This window comes from Magnolia sinica, chromosome 3, assembly GCF_029962835.1.
Source record: "Magnolia sinica isolate HGM2019 chromosome 3, MsV1, whole genome shotgun sequence".
Taxonomy (NCBI): domain Eukaryota; kingdom Viridiplantae; phylum Streptophyta; class Magnoliopsida; order Magnoliales; family Magnoliaceae; genus Magnolia; species Magnolia sinica.
This window is the reverse complement of record NC_080575.1, coordinates 124,481,938-124,504,967: the sequence shown is the minus strand read 5'-3', so window position 1 is coordinate 124,504,967 and position 23,030 is coordinate 124,481,938. Positions and strand designations below refer to the sequence as shown.

General features: G+C 37.9%; 1 protein-coding gene across 12 annotated transcripts in view; it reads right to left on the bottom strand.

The window, feature by feature from the left end:
* LOC131241144 (membrane-bound O-acyltransferase gup1) overlaps positions 1 to 22,508 on the bottom strand; it is a 32,360-nt gene extending 9,852 nt beyond the window's left edge. Inside the window, exons 1-12 of one of the 12 annotated variants that reach the window (XR_009168965.1) lie at positions 22,191 to 22,485; positions 22,061 to 22,116; positions 19,796 to 19,977; positions 19,654 to 19,702; positions 19,379 to 19,482; positions 19,182 to 19,246; positions 16,999 to 17,069; positions 11,715 to 11,774; positions 8,356 to 8,469; positions 6,642 to 6,766; positions 6,501 to 6,552; positions 6,350 to 6,412 (exon numbers count right to left, since the gene is read on the bottom strand). Coding sequence is in view for 11 of the 12 variants with exons in the window: in XM_058239837.1 (XP_058095820.1) it covers positions 6,350 to 6,412; positions 6,501 to 6,552; positions 6,642 to 6,766; positions 8,356 to 8,469; positions 11,715 to 11,774; positions 16,999 to 17,069; positions 19,182 to 19,246; positions 19,379 to 19,482; positions 19,654 to 19,702; positions 19,796 to 19,977; positions 22,061 to 22,116; positions 22,191 to 22,299 (1,050 nt within the window). In the remaining variant the exon portion in view is untranslated. Of the gene's footprint in view, positions 1 to 6,349; positions 6,413 to 6,500; positions 6,553 to 6,641; positions 6,767 to 8,355; positions 8,499 to 11,714; positions 11,775 to 16,998; positions 17,070 to 19,181; positions 19,247 to 19,378; positions 19,497 to 19,653; positions 19,978 to 22,060; positions 22,117 to 22,190 lie in introns of those variants that run through there. The other 11 variants (XM_058239837.1, XM_058239836.1, XM_058239827.1 and 8 more) reach the window with 11 other exon arrangements.
* Positions 22,509 to 23,030: the final 522 nt, after the last annotated feature.

Sequence of the window (23,030 nt, the reverse complement as noted above, 5' to 3'; positions counted from 1 at the left end):
TGGACAAATGGTCGTAGAAGCCCCATCAGATCCAGGTTGGATAGATTTCCCGTCTCCCCGGACTGGATTGAGGCCTTTCCTTCTATTCTTCAGCTTGCTCTCCTTAAGACAACTTCAGCTCATTGTCCTATTCTACTAATCATGGAAGATGATAATTGGGGCCCGAAGCCTTTTAGATTCAATTCCTCCTGGCTCAGAATTGAAGGTTTTAAACATAAGATCGTTATGTGGTGGGCGACTTTTCAGGTGGAAGGTTTTGCTGGCCACAAACTTCTATGTAAGCTCAGATCTCTTAAGATGAAGATCAAGGAATGGATCCTTGAGGAGCTATCCAAAAAAGAAGCAGATTCGGAAGCTCTCCTCTTAGAACTCCAACATATTGATGAAGACCAGGATGCAAGGTGTCCCGTATCGGTATCGGTTGGCGTAACGGTGACCTCCAAAACCGATACGGATACGGGGGCGTAACGGCCCGTAACGGTGCAAAATTATTTTTTTTGTCAAAAAATATGAAAATATGGATTAAATCCAGAATATTCTAAGCATTCCAAATATGCATTCATTTATAAATTGGAACATGTTTATGGTGGTGTAACGGTCCACTCTTTGGTGAGAAGTTGTATCGGACTATCTGATGAATTTATGAACCAGATAACCTGAATTTGACTACAAAATTCATATATTTAATTTTCTAACTATCTACTATCAATGATAGATATATTAGAATGAATGTAATATGAAAATATCTTACATTTAGGTGTTTGCAATTATTTTTTAGGGCCAAAATTCATGCGTAAATAGAAAAAAATATATAAAAAAAATATAAAATGGCACCCCAAATATGTAAAATGCACATTAACATGTTCTACTATGATTAACACATCATATGACATCATTAAAACAGCAAAAGAATCATTAAAAAATGATTTTTCGAATTTTCAAAAAAAGGGCCGAAATAAATGCGTAAATAGAAAAAAATATAAAATGGCACCCCAAATATGTAAATTGCACATTAACATGTTCTACTATGATTAACACATCATATGACATCATTAAAACAGCAAAAGAATCATTAAAAAATGATTTTTCGAATTTTCAAAAAAAGGGCCGAAATAAATGCGTAAATAGAAAAAAAATAAAAAAAAATATAAAATGGCACCCCAAATCTGTAAAATGCATATTAACATGTTCTACTATGATTAACACATCATATGGCATCATTAAAACAGCAAAAGAATCATTAAAAAATGATTTTTCGAATTTTCAAAAAAAGGGCCAAAATTCATGCGTAAATAGAAAAAAATATAAAAAATATATAAAATGGCACCCCAAATCTGTAAAATGCACATTAACATGTTCTACTATGATTAACACATCATATGATGTCATTAAAACAGCAAAAGAATCATTAAAAAATGATTTTTCGAATTTTCAAAAAAAGGGCCAAAATAAATGCGTAAATAGAAAAAAATATTAAAAAAATATAAAATATAAAACCGCAAATCTGTAAAATGCACATTAACATGTTCTACTATGATTAACACATCAAATGGCATGATTAAAACAGCAAAACAACCATTAAAATTTGATTTTTCGAATTTTAAAAAAAGGGGCCAAAATTCATGCGTAAATAGAAAAAAATATTAAAAAATTATTAAATGGCACCCCAAATCTGTAAAATGTACATTAACATGTTCTACTATGATTAACACATCATACGACATGATTAAAACAGCAAAACATATTAAAAAAAGTATAAATACCTATTTTTGACGAATTTCTGAAAAATGGCCCACCGAGCTTTGATTCAAAAAAATCTGTGATATAATGTGTTTTTATCTCAAATACCTAGCTAAGGTTGGTCGAAATTAGTAGTAGAAGGAGTGAAAAACAGTTTGGAAGCAAGAGGTTTCAAAAAAACAGCAAAAAATGAGCTAAAAATGAAAAAAAAAAAAAAGTTACCGTTACGGGCCCGTAACGGCTCGGCCGATACGGGTACAAAAAATCGTATCGGCCGATACGGCCCCGAAACGGGTAACGGTTCGCACCGTTACCGTACGGCCGATACGTAACCGATTCGGCACACCCTGCCAGGATGATATTCAATTCTCAAACGAGGTTTTGAGCAGGCCGATCCAAATCATCCAATCCCTTTCATCTAGAGCTCTTCAAGATAAGGCGGTTTGGAAGATAAAGTTTAGACCTAAGTGGATTGTCGAGGGGGATAAAAACACGAAATATTTCCACTATATAGCTAATATGCACTCCCGGGCCAAGGCCATTATCGGTATCATGGACAATGATGTGTGGATTGAAGATAAACAGAAACTTGCTGATCTCGCAGTCAACCATTTCAAATCTCTCCTTTCTGTGGAATCCCGGGTCAGACCTCGGCTGGTTGACCTCTCTTTCAACAGTCTACAGCAACATGAAGCAGCCCTCCTAGAAGCTGAATTCTCCGCTAAAGAAATTAAGGAGGCAGTCGATTCCCTGGGGGGCGATAAATCTCTGGGCTCTGACGGTTTCCCTATTAGCTTTTTCCAATCATGTTGGGATTTGGTTGGTCAGGACGTGATTCTCTTCATCCAGGAATTTCATAAGAGAGGTAGGCTGTCAAAAGGTCTCGGTGCTTCCTTCATCTCGCTGATCCCTAAGGTGGCGGGGGCCGCTAATTTTTCTGATTTTAGACCAATTAGTCTGATCGGGGGGCCATATAAGATCCTAGCTAAAGTCCTCTCTTCTCGCATCGCGAAAGTCATTGGTAAATTAATCTCGCCAAATCAGAATGCTTTCATAAAAGGAAGACAGATTACAGATAGTGCACTTATAGCTAACAAGATCCTTCACTCATACCAGAAATCTTCCAGGGAAGGGATCTTCTGCAAGCTAGATATTGTCAAGGCTTACGACCATGTTCATTGGGACTTTCTTCTTTATATGCTTTCCCGTATGGGTTTCGGGTCCAAATGGAGATCCTGGATAGAAGCGTGTATTGGCTCCGCTCATTTTTCGGTCTTACTCAATGGTTCCCCAAACGGATTCTTCAAGAGCTCGAGATGGTTGCACCAGGGGGATCCCCTCTCTCCTATGCTATTTCTTGTTACCAATGAAGCCCTGTCCAGAATGATGATTAAAGGTCAGGAAGAAGGTATTTTGAAAGGATTGGCCATGCCAGGTTTTCAGTCTCCCATTACACATATCCAATTTGCTGATGATACGCTCATCTTTTCTGAAGCCTCAGCATCTTATATCTCCAACCTTCACTTCGCCCTGTATTGCTTCGAGGCGGTATCTGGTCTGCGGGTTAATTTGGCCAAGTTCAAACTATTTGGGGTTAACGTCCAGCCTGATAAGCTTTTTTCCTTCGCTGCCTCCCTCGGTTGTCCTGTTGGGGCCTTCCCCACTTCATTCGGGGGCCCCCTGGGTTCTCCTCCCAAAATGATGTGGGATCAGATTATCAATAGATTTCAGAAATACCTAGCGAGGTGGAAATGTTGTTATTTATCTCTTGGAGGCCGTCTTACCCTTATCAAAGCGGCGCTGTCCAATCTTCCTCTTTACTTTATATCCTTATTTAGATGCCCTTCCTCTGTTCTGAAAGCTATCGACACAATCATAAGAGATTTCCTCTGCTTCGGGAAGGAAAATCAAAACAATATTCTTCTCCTGGAATGGAAGGAGGTCTGTAAAATATTAAGCGAAGGTGGGGCCAATGTTAAAGATATGAGAAGAATGAATACTACCCTTCTCGATAAATGGACTTGGAGACTTGGATCAGAACCAGAGGCCTTATGGGTGAAAGTGGTTAAAGGTAAATACGGATTGTCTCAAGGGGGTTGGTGGACTAAAGAGTCCTCGTCATACAGGGCATCCCATGTGTGGAAAGGCGTCCTTAAAGCTAAACAAGCAGTCCTCCACGACATCAGTTTTGAGTTGGGAAGGGGTTCCTGTATCCGGTTTTGGGAAGATGTCTGGATTGGAGAAGAGCCGCTAAAGTTTAAGTTTCCCCAATATCTTCCGCCTAGCTCCTGTTAAGAATATAACAGTTTCAGATTGTTATTCAAGCTCTTTTGGTCAAACAGTGTGGGATGTGAGATGTGTTAGAAATCTCAGAGATGACGAGATTTCAGAATTTATGGATCTCCAGCTCTACATTTCCAACTCTCTGCCGCAGCTGTCAAAGCCGGATAAGATTATTTGGAGGATAGATAAATCCAACTCTTTTACAGTTAAATCCTTCTATTCCTCCCTTTCCCCTCCCCCCTGATAGCTGCAGAGCTTGCTTCCCCTTTCATTTGGAAATACCCTCCCCACTCGCCCCCCCACCCCCCCCACAACAGAATTTTAACTATTGACAACCTCCGTAAAAGAGGGATGCAGCTAGTTAATATTTGTCTTTGTTGTATGAAGGCAAAGGAATCAGGTGCCCATCTTCTGGTGAACTGTCCGTTTATTTCCCATCTCTGGATAGAGTTCTGTCAGAAATTCAACATTTCCTGGTGTATACGAGATTCGGTGAACTCTCTCCTCACTTCTTGGCATGGTTGCAGGCTCGGCAAAATCAGAACCCTCATTTGGAGAATGGCCATTTTGGCTATCTGGTGGTCTGTTTGGCTTGAAAGGAATGACAGATGTTTTAATAACATCTCCTCTCAGTTTATGTTGTCGGGGCTAGGGCTAAAAGACTGTTAGTAGAATGGGCTTCCAATGTCAAAGGGTTGAAGGGTGATGATCTTTGTTTTTTAGGTAGCTAGTGTCTGTCTGCCTTCTTAGCAGGTGGGCTGTTTTTTTCTTTGCTTTTGTTTTTCTTTTCGTTTTTGTTGTCCTCTTTTTGGGTTTTAATGAAATCCTTCCGTTGCCTTTAAAACAAATAAATAAATAAAAAGAGGTGCACGTAATATGTTCCTTTGTATAGGGTCCTAAGTTATGCACACTATCTGATTGAACTCATGCAACTATATTCAAATTGAATGCAAAACATTCAGAGTGTATGTGATGATCATTTCATTAAACACTCCTAAATAATTCGAAATTAGTCTCAATTGACAGCTAGTTGAAGGAAATTTTCAAAAAAATATTAATATTTTAATAAACTTTTATTAATTTTTAATTAAAATTTTATTTTTATTTTTCAAAAATTGACAAGGACTTAACAAATCAGTAGATCAGCCCTCATACATGCTTGATTTCATGTGTGGAGTGCAACATTGCAAGCAATTAGAGAGAAATTGGGGAAATTTTGAATTTTCCCCAAATCAGTCCACCCACACTCAAATTTCGAAATTAGAGTGTATGTGATGATCATTTCATCAAATACACTTATGTACTTTGAAATTAGTCTCAATTGACAACTGGTTGAAGGAATATTATTTATATATCAAATAAAATAAAATAACATGAAGAACCAATGGATATCAAAATCAAGCTCCAACTCCATGATTTTTCATACAAGACATAAAGAACCAATGGATTTGTAACCATTTGGCACTGATTTAACATAATTTCAACAAAAAAAAAAAGGGATCGGAAATTAAAAATGCTCACCAGATCGAACATGTGGGATATATCTGTACTACCTGTGCGTTTCACATTGCACAAGTGGGATACAAGATATAATGTGGGATATATCGGCCGATATCATCGATATTTAAAACATTGTGTAGGACCTATTTGGAGAAATATATATATTATCCAACTGGTTGGACCAAAGGTTATAGTCCATCCAACGAATAACATATAACTTTGAGTTCATGGGAAATCAAACCCGTTCAATATATTGGTCCACCATGAGGAACACCGTATGCAAAAAAATCGGCCCTACCCACTTATTAAGCAGACCAAAATTATTTTTGCTTATCTTTCAATGGATACAAACGTTTTTCTATGGTGTGGCCCACTTGATGAGTAGATAGGCTTGATGTTTGCAATAAGTGATCCATATGGTGGGGTCAACCTATTAGAAGGATTGGATTTTACAATCACTAGAAATATTAGAAGTTATCCACTGGGTGGACTGTAAACTGTGGTCCAACCGGTTGGACCACGCGCATGCGCACACACACAGAGGGTGTGCGCATGCGCTGCAGGGACTTAGAACCACATTCACAATAAATTCCTCAAATATGTGATGGTGAAAAATAAAAGATGTAGCCCAAGTACTTGATCCAAAGTCACTGACATGCAACATATGTGTAAATACACCCAAATACCCGAAATAACAAAGAAAAGAAGATGCACAAAGTTAGAAGATGCGAGGTCAACGGGATGCAATCTTGTGCGAATTTACGAGAAGATCTAAAGGAATATATGAAACTTAGAAAAAGCAGCACTCATTCTCCAGTTAACATACCAATGACCAAAATCGAAAATAGCGCCAAATCAGAAAGAACTTTAACCACATGAAGTTCAATACCTGAAATTGACAGAAAAATAAAGATTAATTCAATTCAACCTATTTATTTAATCTAAAGAAACCTCAACATTCTAAAAATATCTCTTACCCCATATCCAATGATAAAGACCTCAAAAGGAGAAAATTCTCTCCACAAACCGCTGAGCAGCACAATGATGAAATAAATATCATTTGTGACTAATATAAAACTAACAAAAATTTAACCTCCTCCAGTTCACAAGTAGCTCACCTGATTGTAAACGCATTATAACAGAAGAAATGGGTCATTACTTCCATGAGAAAAAGACTAAGAACCCATCGAAATCCATACCAAGCAATTTGTCCAATAGAATGATTCCTCTGAGGCATATCTAGCTGCAAAATAAACATTCTCGTATGTGAAACTGAAACTAAAAAAGGTAAGGAAAGCTATAAGAGCAACCTCTGGGATTTTCTGACTGACACCTTATTAACCCTAACAAAGGTGTACACATTTAGAAAGTTTTTAAAATATTTATAGAAATAAATGGTCAAAAAACAAGTTACGTAGGCACTCTTGTGAGGAAAGGAATTTCATATTGTTTTACAGGAAGATAGTAAAATAACCATGTGTAGTGGATGAAACTAAGGGAATCTACATCAAATTCTGGAACCTGAAGGTTGTAGCCCCAGAGGAGTAAGCCTAATTCAAGGGCTCACTAGGCTTGTATTCTCATCAAGCAGCTGTTGGATACCACTTTTTAATTACTACTCTCTTCAAATGGTTTAAATCTATACGAAGAGATTGCAATCAGCCTCTAGATCATTGATTGTGAATGAATAGTACCACAATCTTATGAACTTTATGTTAGTTGTCACTCATCCTTCAATGAACAGAATTTCCATTCATAAGGATTACAATAAGAAAGAGGTCTTTCAAAAGGCAAAGTTATTGCTTTGCATGCACTCACTTGATAAAGAAATGGCAATCTTACTCACAGGACCAATGAACAGTAACTCATATGTTCTCACTTTACAAAGAAATGGCAATCCTTCGAAAATGACACAAATGAACAGGGCAGGCGTGTATGAAATCCTAACCGGTTTTTCCAGCCGAGCCCGATCATGTGACCTGGTACGAAAATCATTTCGGTTAGACAAACAACGACTTGGAGGATAAGCTGAACCTGTTAAGACGATAAAGTTGACCGGGGGCCCACAGTCACTGGTCAATTTCATCAGTTAGGACTGTCCAGGTGATCTGATTTTTGTACCAGGTCCTATTAATGGTGGGACCTGCCTGATGAACAGCTCAGATCTTCCATGTGTGCCCAGATGCAAAGGAAGTAAGTCAGCTAATCCTAAATGCTTGTAAGATTATCATTCTCTACTTTATATTGCATGTCCTTTTTTTATGCATTAAAATTAAATTTCTGATTTCTTTGTGGCCCATGTCATTCTTTAGTTTATGGCTTCCAGGAATATCCTACAAATTCAAAAATTTATGTAGAGACTAGTGGCAGGGACATTACAGAAGAACTCTGTAATGAACTTCAAAGATGTATCTTGATGTCAAAATACGTTGAACCGTAGCGTTAAAGAGAATAGGAAAATTGTAGCAAAAATCATGACTGAAAAAAAGACTAGAGTACTAACAGGACATTGAAACACTAAAATTTCCCTTGGGGTAAAAGTCACAGGCTTTCTTTTAGAACAGCAATTACATAATGACATAGTTAAGAGGTGCTTGCACGTGCTATCTGTGCCTTGTCAACTTTACTTTCAGTTGTAAGTACATTTTCACTAGTTAGAAGCATTTCATCTACGAAAATATTTACAATTCTAAAACAACATTTTTCAAGAAATATATGGCATATTCTTAGATGGGACTAGGTGATGGTGACAAGGATGATGATTGTATGGCATATTCTTGAATGAAATATTGCAATTAAAAAAGGATAATTATCCAAGAGAACATTGCTAACCTGAGAAGCAAATGCATTGAAGCTCACAATTGGTCCTGCAATGTAAAGAGGAGCATATACCAAGTAACACAGGTACATACTAAATGAGAATTTGTCGGTGTGAATGCTTCTCTCCTGAATGCACAGCATGGCCAAAATTATTCCTACAGAAAATATACAGCATCTGAAAATAGAAGATGCAACCGGTAACTAATGAATAACAAATATATAATGCGCACAAAAGAACTTTAGGATCCTCAGTTCAAGAGAGAGCATCTACAGAATGTAAATTGTACTCAATGTTCATAGTATTGGTATCATTACATGTATCGCTGACCAGGGATACGGAAACATGTGTTGATATCACCAATGAAATGTATCGCTAACTGAGGGAAACATTGGGGAAATGGTGGAATTTTTCAGTGAAACTTTAGGAAATGCTACAATACACATACTTGCATTAGGACTAAAAAATTGCAAAAAGGAGGCATACATAATAATTTTCCATTTAATGGGTGCCTAAAGCATGTGTAGTCGTAAAAAACGAGTGCATGATCCATCCATCCATCATGCATGTATGCATACATAAATACATACATGCTTCCATCTATCCATCCTTCCATCAATCCATGCATGATTCATGCATACATACATACTAACCCATCCATCAATCCATGCACACATACATACATGCATTTATGATACAACCATATATTCATGGAAGAAATAATTTTTAAATATTTATTTATTTTTAAATATCTATTTATTTTTTAAATGGAAAGATAAATGCGGGCATTGGACCCCATCAATCATGAACAAGCACACATAAATAAGAAAAAAGAAAAGAAAATAAAGTGGATATCTAAAAAATTAACTTGAAATTATTTTTAAAAAAATTAAACATATATTTTTAATTATTTTATTAAATTTTTAAATAATTAAGAAATATAAAGATGTAAAAACTACATGAGTTGATAGATTGGTCAACTCTTATCAATATACAAAAAAAATTAGGCCATCAATTACTTAATTTAGGCAAGAAAATGGGGAAATTGTCCCCCAATTTCGACTCTTAAATCTTTGAATTTTCAACTCAAATCCATGTCAATGCATGAGAATCATGCACAGACATGGATTTGAAGAGAAATCCATCCGAAAATACAAGAAAAAACCATTATTTTGCATTTTTTATACCCTCTAGATTCCAGTCCACCAAGCTTTCGATCCACGATTGCTACCTCAAATAGGAGATTCAATCCATAAAGAATGAAGATCAGCTGAAATCCCCCCCCCAAAAAAAAAACAAAAAAAAAAAAAAGAAGAAGATCTGGGAGGAAAAAAAATCACAGATTTTTTCCTTTTTCTTCCTTTTTTTTTTTATTTTCAGGTATTTATGCATACACGCTATCGCTGGATAGAGGGTCAACTTGTATCGACGATATTATCATCAATACAAGCAACTTTGGGGAGATAATGCTGATATTTTCATTAATCAATACAGGTCGATATATTGCCGTAATATTGGCAATATTTGGAAAAACGACACTTTCCACATGATGGTATCACCGAGCTGCGGTATAATATCAACATTATCGGTGATATTCAGAACACTGACTCTACTAGATGATTCTAGCAAGAAATAGCCAAACCATCAAAATATATCATACAACAAGCTTCTCATTTAACACTGGATTGCATCAAATTGCATTCTTGACATCCCTGCTCACTAGTGATATTTCTGAAATGATCATGTTATTACCTCTAGATGAGTATAAAATAATGTGCATTCTCCAAAACCTTTTTTTAAAAAAAGGTACAACATAATTTCAATTGCAGTAAAAAATTAAGAAATTCTATATTTTGTTGAAAATAATAAACTTTTTGTTCAAAGGAAAGAAAAGCATGTTATTGGCAATTATATCTACCTCAAAAATCTAGCCTGCTTGGATACGAGGAATTCATGGGAATGTAATATGTTTTCCTTTAATTTGACATTTCTTATTGTTTGGATTGTGAAAAAACTATGGATTTTATAAAGTCATAATAACACTTATACATAGTTTTAACTTTGGTGCAATATACGAGGTGACTGTTGTCTAAGAAATTTGAGAATTGCACTTGCCATACAAATAGCACCCCCTTTTCAGAATCCACAGGGCTACAATGCTGGAAAAGATAATTGTTACATTTATCCATGTCCACGCCATAGATTCCTCATATCCAAACAGGCGCCAAGGACCTTGGGATGTTCTAGATTTACTCTTCATATTTTATGGATCTTCGAAAAAATTCGGCACAAGTGAAAGGAAGATTTTCTCGAAAGGCTTATGCTAGAAACTTGATAATATAAAAACCAAACCTACCAAGCTTTAGTATCTTGATTGAAAAAACACATTCACCACGAGCTACAAAACAATTCCATGGGTTCCAATTTACCTATTCAACTGTTTGCTTCCCTATATAGTGCACTGTGAATTAAGAGAAAATGTGCAATCTCTTACTATTTGAAATATTGCCTTCGGTAAGGAGTTAACTCCCTCCTAAACCATCAAATCGCATTTTGGGAGTATACATAATAGAGAACATCAAACATTAAATTCTTTTACCAGCGTTTCTACAGAAATTCTTTTCTAAATGATGAGCAAGAAAAGGTTAAGGAACAAACCATCATAACATAGATCTAATTGATGTGAAAAATCAGATCCTGGAGAGTTAATTGAAACTTTAAGAGCTTAATTCATTCTAACACAAAAATGGCAATGAAACCTAATTATGGCTGTTTCCTTTTCTTTTAACATAATTATTTCACCGCCAATCAGGAAAAAAAAAATTCATTTCAATAACTGATAACCAATTTATCTATGATGCCCATGGTGTCAAGCAAATTAACTTCATTTCAACTTGCTCCACAAATAAGCATTTACAATGTCTCCAACATGAGAGCATTAGTAGTTTCTGCATGCACCATGGTTCTAAATACCTTCCAAAACCGAGTCGTCTCAGCTTCGGTGGGCAACAAAATGAGTCACCAGATTGTAACAAAATGAGTTGGAGTAAATCATACTGGTTTTGTTCTCCAAGCGAGTTGAACTCTGAACCACTATTTAAGCCATGAGATACACTGCATGCTTGATAACAAGAATACTAGACTAGAGTCATCCACTAAACTACTATAATCCCACTCCACTCTACCCTTATAACTGCCCCATGTCCCTGGGACCCAATCCGCTTTCCTCAGTCTCTACCATTGGACGACATCCACAGGCATGTAGAGAAACTCCGTATCCAGTTTAGAATTTTAAAGAAATATTGTCCATTTTCTCAAATGGCAATTACAGCCCAACATTATTAAGATAAGAACACACATTAAAAGTTGGTACCTGTAAAGAAAGGTAACACGTCTTTCCAGAAGAACAAATGCGGCAACGCTGCATGTGTTTCTGCAACCATAAAAAATGCAAAGAAATGGTGAAGTTACCCATTTCCAGTCACCTCACTGCAAAAAAAAAAAATGATAGCTAAATGCATACGATGCTATCCCTACTTACAATCCCCCATGAAATGGAGGATGCACATGCCTCACGATCAACCATATTTTCTAAAATGAGAAAGATTCCGCTAAATATTGTGTCATTAACTTTCAAAAATTACCATTGGAAGTAGAATAACTGAAAAGCTCATGGAGCCTAAAAATAAATATAAATTAGGGAATCATGAAGATAGGGGCACAACTGAATCAGGTTGAACTGATGGATCATTGGACCCGGCCTAATAATAAATGGGCCTGAATCTGAATCTAGACCTGTTGGGTTGAGACTGGATCCAAAATGCCAGCCCGAATATTAGATGGGCCAGGCCTGGAGCGTCTAGATCCTCTCAAAATCAACCCAACTTGGCCCAGGCCAATCACAAATCGATGTAGACCTGACCCATTAAATTCATTCAACTAAGGTAACTGGCGAATAATTAAAACTTTGAGACCTACCTGAAGAAAACATGTGACAGGTGTAACGGGAGTCTTTGTAAATACAAAATAGAGATTAAGCAAACCCAGCTTAGATGTGACCCCAATGCGACATGTAGAAATATGGATTGGGTCAAAATCCTCCTAGCCTAGACCCAGCCACACCCTACCCAACCTAGCTTGTTTTTGAAGTAGGCCTGGGCCTAATATTGATTGGAAGACTTAACATATCAACATAGCTCTCCTTTACAACTGAAGCTTTGTAGGGAAATTTTGACAACCTTGCCTTCTGTTGCTAGTGCCGATATGAGCACTTGATATGCTACATAATTGCACTGATAGGAAATTTTTGACATTAGGCATATCAGCACCAATAGGTTGCAAGACTATTGTAACTCAAGACATTTTCCACAGTATTGTGTTATCAGTTATGCGTTATGTCTTGAGTTGAATATAGTCATGAAACCCATCAGTGCTGATACACTCAACATAAAAAATAATAAAATAATAAAAATAAATAAATAAATAAAAATCACATTGGTACCAATATGTAGCCAACCCCAATTGATTGGGATAAGGCTTAGATGATGGTGGTTATTGGTACCAAAAATGTGTCATGTCAAATGCTTATATGGGTGCCAATATGTTAAGCGACCTTAACTTCCACAAACGACAAAGAAAGGGTAAGATCATCAAACATCTGTCAGAAGTGCCAGGGACAGTGGGAGAGGACTTTGCCGATACATTGAGTCTTCAATGGAATTTTTTTATTAATTTTAAAATTTTTAAGGGTCTTCTTGAACTTGTCCCTTGTTTCTATTCTCGATCAAAATTATCTGAATCAGCAAATGATGGAAATGCTAAACCAAGATTAACATTACACTTATATGATGGATCTCAATGATTGCGGCAAGAAACTGCAATCACATATTAATAGAAACAAAAACATAGGTGTTTCAGACACATTATGCATCGAGGAGTTCAACAGTTCAAAAAGACCAACACCCACCCTCATTTTAAGTGCTCCTGCATGTTTGGCTGCTCTCAGATTAAATAAGTCTCATTGATTTTTTATTTTTATTTTTATTTTATTTTTATTTTTTTTGAAAGATAAGAATTTATTGGAAAAGGAAGCAAGAGCCAATAGACAAACTATACATATTGAAAAAATAAATAAATAAAATAAAATAAAAAATACAAGACCCACCCCACTCCACACGAATCCCACCCTCCACATTACGGAGCCTAATCGTGAAAAAGGATCAGAATCTTAGAGAAATCCAACGCCGAGGAGACACTACGATTTCCGAACACACAATTATTCCTCTTTGGCCCACACCAACCAAAGGATTGCCATCAAAATGGAGCGCCACTTCCTTTTGTCAAGCCTTTCACCCTGATTTGAATGCCACACACAGAGTAAATTATCAAGGGAGGAGGGCATCACCCAAGAAATATCCACGAGGCGAAGAACGCTCCACCAAAGATCAGAGGAGAATGGACAGTGGATAAACAAGTGGTCCACAGATTCTTCATCTTTGAGACAAAAGGGACACACATTTGGAAGGACCATCCCACGCTTTCGAAGATTATCGATAGTAAGAATTCTATTTCTGCTTGCAAGCCAGCCGAAAGCCCCCACCTTAGGCAGAATACAGTAGGCCCAGACCACACCAATGTGACAACGGGAGGAGGAAGGCCTCTCAGAAGAAAGAATTATAGAGAGATTTGACTGAGAATGTTCCTGAGTTGGACAGCTTCCAGGCCATGGTATCATCAGAGCTTGGATTGGGATGGATCTCCTGCAAAAGGGAGAGCAGCGAAGTGAACTCCTGAAACTCCTCATCAGAAAAGTTTCTTCTGAAGGAAGGGATCCAAATTCCTCGATAGAAGCAGTCTTTAACAGGAATGAAAGGATTGGAAGAAACAGAGAAGAGAGAGGGAAAGGCATCAGCCAGTATGGAAGTGCCACACCATTGATCAAGCCAAAATCTAATTCTATTCCCATCGCCAAGAGAGAAAGACACATTCTCTTGAATGCAGGAAGACAGCTTGGTGATGTTTCTCCAAAGGAAAGAGGAAGACATTCTCTCATTGACAATCTTCATCTTCCGAAAAACCTGGTTCACGCATTGCTCCCTATATTCAACAAATCCAGTTCAAAGGATAAGGATTTTACCACTTTGGGGCCCTCATCTGAATTACCAAGGTGACTAAATCTTATGTAATTGGCATTGTTAGAAAGCTTTATTTTAGTCACTTCATTGTTCCGAGAATGCTTACAACTTAGTGTAATGCCTTCAAAAAGCTATGGTTGTTAGAGAATTCCCTCCGAGTCTTGCCACATGTCGGAAAGATTGCAATTGCACTACGGAGTTCTCATTTTACCCAGCTAGCTTCCATTTTGGCTACTGTTCATAGCTTGTGGAACATTATATTGAATCCAACATGGCAACACCTTATCAATTAAAACTGATAACCTATTTTGTGTAATATCGTTGGCAATTGCCGGGGCTAATCAATTCCTCTCTTGCTCGTCTATAAAAGGTGCCCCCATTTATTTCACCCCATCGATTGAATATCAATTACCACATGCTCATATCAGTCACCCCCATTATGAGATGGTGAACCAGTACAATTAAAAAAAGGGTCATATCAGCCCATATCAGCTGATATGACCGAAACAGCCAATGCAGCCATAAAGGCCCCTTTTATTTTTGTCTTTTTCCCCATTTTTTTCTCTCATTTTCAACCTTTTTCTTCATTTCAACCATGGAAGAAGTATAGAAACTCATTTTAGACTACATCTAGGCCTATTTTGGGATGGAAACACAAGTTTTGAGTGGGATTTGATGAATTGAAGCTAAGTGTACCATTTTAGGAAAAAAAACAAAATTAGGGGTAAACCGTCACTTTTTCTCTTTCTTCATCTCTTTTTGTTGTATTTCAATGTAATGGGCCACAATCCACCACCATGCTCAATTTGAGTTCGACTATGGCCTATTGAGTTGACTTTCAGTAAGGCAAGCAAACAGACAATTCTTATCAAAGAATGATTTAACACACCATTGAATATATGCTATATATTCAGAGGGGGTAGCATTTTCTTCGTATTTTTTTTTCATTGATACGGGTCCAATACAATATGATACCCCCATATTGTATTGTATCATTTTTGGGCCCATCCGATACCAATCCCCCAATAGTGATATTTAAAACCTTGTTTCAGCCAGTAGTAAAACAGAAGAGAGGACTTCTTTCAAGATAGGCTAAGCTCTGTCGCACTCCATTGCAGACTCATCTATCATCCTCCTCCATGTTACCCACTAGTCTGACAGGTTTGGTTTTCAAGTCCTGTTCCTACCAGTCAAAAAACTTCTCCTCTGTGCCAGTGTGCGGACATGAGCTCCTGGCAACACCTCGTTTCTTTCTTTTCTCAACAGGAAAGAGCTTCCTTGTGGCCTACTGGCTTGGTTTTAGCTTCCTTGGAGGAAAAAGCTAGAGCCCCACCACTTGCAAAGAAAAGCCGACTCAGTGCAGAGTGTGTAATGAAAAAAAGAAGTTTGTGCTAAACTTTATTATTTTTCCCACTCATCTACCGATCGATTAATAGACCAACAACTCCATCACATTCTTCCACACAGGATTCACCAGAACTCTATCAATGTATCTCGTGTATTCAAAACCCAATCAACAACACTGCAAAGTTTACGTATCCATAGAGTTGTTTTCAAGTACACTATATTTCAAGGGTATAAATGACCGTACAAATTTTCAATATAGGTTGAATGAAATTGATGATTTCAAACATGCATGACACCCTCTACCAACATGTATCTTAGTCAGCTTTTATAAGTTTTAATTTTCTATAGGAACATTTGTGAATTTTCTTAAGATAAATAACAGTTTGAGCATAGATTTCCCATGACAAAAAGTTCTAGCTACCCCTCCTTTTGCAACATTATTGGAAACAACATTAGCCTCGTAAAGAACATTATTGCACTCAGCATCTAAAGATTCACATGTCCAAAATTTCATTTATGATATATAAATCTCCAAGCAATAGCACTGGGTTTTCTTCATTGCCCATGATATACGAGGTATTCAAAAACGATTATGTAAGGGCCATTAGGAAAAAGTGGGCCGTAAAGGTCCATTACAGGGCCCATACAGATTTTTCAAAAAAAAAAAAAAAGGCCATTATGGCCTGTATCCTAATGATAATGGTGGTGGCTGTTATAGCCATAGTTACCATTATTGAATATCTTGATGATATGGCACATATTGAATCACCCCCCAAGAAAGAAAAGAAGACGAAAGAAAAGGGTAGATGTGATGAATAAGCCTTCAAGAAGAGTTCCTGCTTCCATTTCATCTAAGTCTTTGGAACCAACTGAACCAGAAAAGCCGAATTTCAGAATTCCCTGATATTCCCAAAAACACACCCCTGGTATCGATTGGCCCCGAATTGAACTAACATCAGAGAACCAATGAGAGGATCTTTTCATGACACCACCCTTCTAGTAGACCAGGTGATGCAAATATCCCAATAAACATAGTAATTGAATCAGAAAGAGGTTCAGCCCTTCAGCATGTGCTCAGTGGTGGGTAGAGTGTAACAGATCAATTAAATTACGATATGCAATAAGGCTTTCCAAGAAGCTATAGTATAAATGAGTTGAACCAGTAATACTAAGTACCTCTTGGTCAAAACGAGAGTCTTGATGTGCCCAATGGTAATCATAACCAAAGCTTATCATGCGTAAAATAACTGTTATACAGATAAACCCCATTAATAGTGAAACAAGAAAAGGAAGTACAGTGAAATATGATAATCTGAAAAGAAACAGCAACAATCATATACATCTATATGTGCAAGAATGAGAGAGAACTAATCAACAGCAAATAATGTGTTGCTACTTGCTAGCATATAAATCCATTATACATAACATTGCACAGTCAAAATGCTGAAACCCAATGGATAGGACAGGATTCTTAAGCACGATTTCCTCTCTTTTGCAGCATCTTCATCCACACCGACCTTCATCATGCCATTGGTCTATTATGCCTGGACCCTGCTCATTTGTGGCCCTCAGGCAACGTCATCAAGACAGCAATACTCTTATACCATAGGAAAATTTTTATTGACAGTAAATGGTGATTGATTTCACCAAATCCAAATCCCCTTGAGATGTATGTAAATTTTATTTTATTTTATTTTAAAAGGTTACTGAGATTTTATTGAAAAGAAGGCGCCAAGATGGCACACCAGCAACAACCCAAGAAAAGAGACGCGAAACTTCTTCAAAAAATCTATACATGAAGTCCACTCTACAACATACAACTTCGCCTTCTTAGAAACCCTCTCCAGTATGTTGCTCTCATTTCGAAAGCATCTCCCATTCCTCTCTCCCCATAATGACCAAATAAACAGCCAACAGACAACCTCCAAAACACCATAGACTGCTTCCCTAGGCCCACATCCTGCCAAGCCATAAAGAGGTCCCTAATTGAAGCCAGCATAGACCAGCACAAATTCAAACGCCTTAGGATGTCCTCCCGCACTTGCTGCATGAATGGACAGTGCACAAAGAGGTGATTGACTGATTCCACACTCCTCATACACAAAGGGCAGATATTAAGAATGATCATCACCTGCTTTTGGAGGTTGTCAACTATCAAGACCCTCTTTCGACCCACTATCCACCCAAATGCCACAACCTTGGGGGGAACACCATAATGCCACACATATCTTGTTTGACCCTCCTCACCTCATCATCGAGAAAGGCATTCTGGCAAGGGAGTGACCATGCTACAACACCACCGCAAAAGGAGAAAAAATTAGCAAGGAGAATATTATGATCCTATAAGAAATGGCATATTCTCGGAACACCAACTTCAAAGAGTCCACTCCAAATCACAAATCTTCCCAGAATCTGATATTCTCCCCATTATCCAAGGAGAGCCGAACTCCCTTTGCAAACTTTTGCTTCATAAAAATGGCCCCTTTCCACAGTGTTGATGCCATGTAAGTAGATTTATCCCTGATCCACTACCATCCATCTTTAGCACCCATACTTGTTGGCTATAACTTCTCTCCACGAGGCACCACCCTCTGACCCAAACTTCCAAAGCCACTTTCCCAATAGAGCATGGTTCATTACCTCAAGGTCCCTAATATTTGCTCCTCCTTCCACATAAGACTTGCAAACCTCACCCCACCCGACTAGATGGAATTTGTTCTTATCTTCCAACCCTTGCCATAAGAAGTCACGCCTTAGTCACTCAAACGTAGCTAGCACTGACTTTGCGTACCTGAATAAAGACATGAAGTATAGAAAAATGCAACTTTGATGAGGGTTATCCGACTACCAATCGACAAGTAACGGTTCTTCCATCTTGAAAGCTTCCTTTCAAATCTTTCTACCACTTTATCCCACAAGTGTTTAGCTGGCTTCTCAATGCAAAGGGGCAATCCAGGGTATGTGGAGGGGAAGGAACCTGCCACACGACAAAAAACCCCCTAGCAACTGCTTGATCTCTCCAGAAGCAAATGGATTCCAAACATCTAATAAGATAAATTACAAATATAAAATGCAATGACCCTTAACACAGATAAGCTGTATAGAAGAATAAAAGAATGGGAGGATGACCGTGCTGAGTTGCTAAAATCTTGACCTTTTAAGTACAAAGACCACTCTGGATGATTTTAGTAAATGTTGATGCATAACCATCAAGAAGCTCTAAAACTTCAATCATGTGATACAAATTTCCTCCTATTTGGGATATAGGCTTCACTTATTTATGCATGTGACTAAACCTTACAAGTAGAACCAACATGAAGGGATTTCCTCACAGATCAAGAAAATGGATGAAAACGTACCAAAGTTAAAGCAAATATGCCATCTAAAAGTACCACGATAGTTGTCCAAGAAAGCCCAACTTTGCCTGTTCATATGAAGCATCCACAAAAAAAAAAAAAAATGAAGGATCAAGAAAGTATACTAATGATGTTTGCAAAAAAAATATTTTAATTACATGGAAATAATTCTGTGCAATCAGGCAAGCTTAATAACTAACCCGATTGTGCGGAAAGAATACCCTTCATATATTCGATTCCATATAAGAAAAAATATGTTGAACATCCAAAGTAAGCATGAGAAATACTTTGATTGTGCAAATATCTGCAGAAAAACGTCTATTGGAAAATGATAAGAGGAACCATATACTTAGAGCCAGTCAGAAGTGATGATAAGAGGACATTATTCAAACCGTCAATAAATAGAAAATCAAATGTAAGGATTGTTTTATTGTCCAAAATTGAAAATGTGCATAGGTAGTTTGCAGAAAATCACCTTTACAAGAACAAAGTTCATTGAAGCTATTGAAAGGACAAACATGACACTGCAATTCTAAGGAAAAATTAGGCAGAATCCCATGCAGCCAAGAGAAGATGATAGATTTAACAGAAACATTAAGTGTAATCATAATACATACCAAGCTCCATGTAGATACAATAAATAACTCAAAGAAACCAATAACCAAATAACAGACATCCCCCTCCCTTTTAGATGATATTGAGACCTCAAGGTAGTTGCCACAAGGGTAAACATGCCCATAACAAGGGTAAGAATTGGTAAATTTCCACGGAAGTTCCTCCATTGGGCATCAGAAAGGTCCTACAGCACATAGCAACATCCAATAAACCCCCAAGAAGATGCATCTATTAATCAGAATATGCATTAATTGCATAGTTAGGTTTGCATGCAAATAGTGAAATACAATTGAAACCACCAAGAAACTAAGCACTTAAAGGTCCTATGCTCATATGTCAATTAGACATGTGGGCATACCAGAAACAAAATTGAAACGTAATAAGTTCCACAAAGGTTGTTTCACGTATCACATGATACTCATCATTAGAAAAATGCATGATATTATGTGTATGCATTTGCTCTTTCTACATCCTTTTGCAATTTTCTTTTCATAAATGCATGATGTTGTGGGATCTCACTAAACAAAAACCATTTGCAAGGGTCATATGCCCTCTCTTAGCACAAGCTTCATTGTCATGCTTCAATAGGATGCCTCAAATATAACGCAATGAAACATTGGAACAAATGTATACTGAAAGACGACTAGGACGTTTAATCAATCAAAGTATGGAACATTGAGGAAAGGTGAATTGAAGAGCATACGAAGTGTCATATTGGCCATGGGAAGACCCCACACAAGGTCTGAACATACATCAGTCATCACTGTCCAGCTTTGGTGTTGGAAGGAAGCCGAGAGCCTCTCTAGTAAATTTTGTTCTCTGGGAGGGTGAAAGTGAAAAGTTAGGCCTTCGGCCCTACCAATGTTACCTAAGCGGCTAAGCCAACCTAGAGGCAGTGGTACTGTACCTCAACAATTAGATCACTGATGAAGGTTGTTGGTTTTAGTAAATTGTTCACACAATTCAAGACTCCTCCCACTAAAGAAGTATCGTTCAGGCACAAGAGTTGATAGCATTGACATGCCGATTTATATTCAAGGAACAAAGCCAAAGAGTGACCAAATAGAAGAGTAGAATGAACCAATGGACCTTTAGGCGATACCGCATTAGAGTCAAACAGTGCACCCAAAAACTGATAGTGTAGCAGGACATCTGGAGTAAGACCAATGATGATTATAATCACTGGCATTGCTGATACAAGGGAATTCAAGCTTGAATGCAAGTGTTGTGGTGTTCATTTCAGGTGGAACCAAGGTTGATAGCACCAACATGCCGATTGGTTGTTCAAAGAACATATTGAAGCTAAATATAACTCATGCTTCCTCACTCCTGCACTTGGTTGCAGCCTCACTTCACACTTAGTGCAACTATAATTATTCCCTTTCAGTTCTTTTTTTTTCATTAGGACCCACTTAGTTATGCTACTGTTTATCCTCTCAACAATCTTTGGCATGAAAATAAAAATGCTATGCAATTCAGAAGTGCATCCAAATGCAACTGATAATTCTCATCATGCCCACAATTTGTGTTTCCTGCGGTCTCCAGCATGTGGGTGGATTTGGATGCGAAGCTGGAATTTCAAGTATCAGTATTCAGTTCAATCAAGAGAAAAGTAATAAAAGTGCAACGGCAATTACTAGTCTTCTTATTGAGTGGCACTCAAACTGCAATTACATTCCTCTGAAGTCCAACTTGAGCGATAATTCCGATCTGGAGCATGGTTAAAAGACTCGGCAACTCAGATCAATTAATTCAGCCCTGAGTCAAGTGGCGACCTGGCCGAGTCGGACTGAATCAGCCTAACTCGGCCGAGTTGGGGTGACTCACAGTGTCAAACCGGATTGAGTCCCACCATTTCCGAGTCTCACCCAACTCAGATGAGTCTTAAAACCATGATTTTGGAGCCCAATACACCAACATGAATACCAATCAATTCCCGTTTGCTGGAATAGTTATTGTAAATATGCAATTCAATTCAACGAGGACTGAATCTTTACTAGAAAGCCATAGTTCAATTCAGAGATCCAAAGAAGACTAAGACTGTGTTTGGTCGCACAAGCAAATGATGGCGAATCATTGGTTTAATCAAGAGTAAATCAACAAAACAAATGATGATGTTTTGCAATTTGGGATTACGTTTCTTTCAAGTCCGACCTGAAATAAACCTAATTGCAATTTGGATTATTAGGCTAGTAATTGCAATTCAATTCGTTAGTGCATCCAAATGCACCCTAAATCCCAACTAAAGAGGCGAGAGAAGAACATACATTCAACCGATTCCACATCCATCCACGCCGCAGACCGGTGAGTCTTCCGGAATGTTCTGGAAAGAAACAGAGAATATAAGAGAGAGAGACGAAAATTTGAACGAGCCGAGAAACTGAAATGGGAATTTACCACGAGTGAGTTGGAGAGATCGGTAGATGATCAGAGCGTAGAAACAGATGGCGTAGATAACGAGAAAGAGGAGTTCCGATCGCTTCCACGAGCTGCTTCCGCGACTCATTTTCTCTTACCCTAAAATCTTAGATTTCATCGACTGATCAACGGTTCTGCTGCTGCCAGGGGGAGAAGGGCTTTGAATCTCCATAAAAATGGAGGTTTTGCCTTTTGATGCCGGGAGATTACGATGGAACCGCGCCAGCGTACCTCGCACTAGGTAACTCGCGCATAGGGAAACATGCGAGTGGAATTTTCGTGAGATCCACCCCGTCCATCAGGTATCACTCTAAGATCCAGAAATCATGACCATCCAGAACTCAGGCAGGCCACACACATGGAAAAAGTTAGGATTTGATATCCACCGTTAGTTTTGTGTAGGCCCCACTGTGCTGTTTAAATCCCGTCCAATCCATTCGCCTCGTCGAGATTAAAGAATTAACCAAAATTCAAAGTATTCCATAACATAGCTGGGCCATAAAACGTGAATTTCGAAGTTTTTAGGCATAATTTTATTTTGTGGCCCACCTAAGTATTGGATCAGTCTTATATTTGAGATCAGATATAAATTAGGAGTGATGCACCTGATGGACGGGGTGGATTTTACTCATGGTAACTCTTTATCCACACTTCAGAGCCCGGTAGTTACATACAAGAGGTACGCAAGCGTTTTCCGTTATGAAAGGCGGGCAAATCGGAGCAGGTATCGGTATATTGATTTATCGGAACAGTCCTTGGTGGGGAAATATCGGGCTCTTTGATCTGAAACGGTTCTCGATCTTGTGGAGTCATATTCTC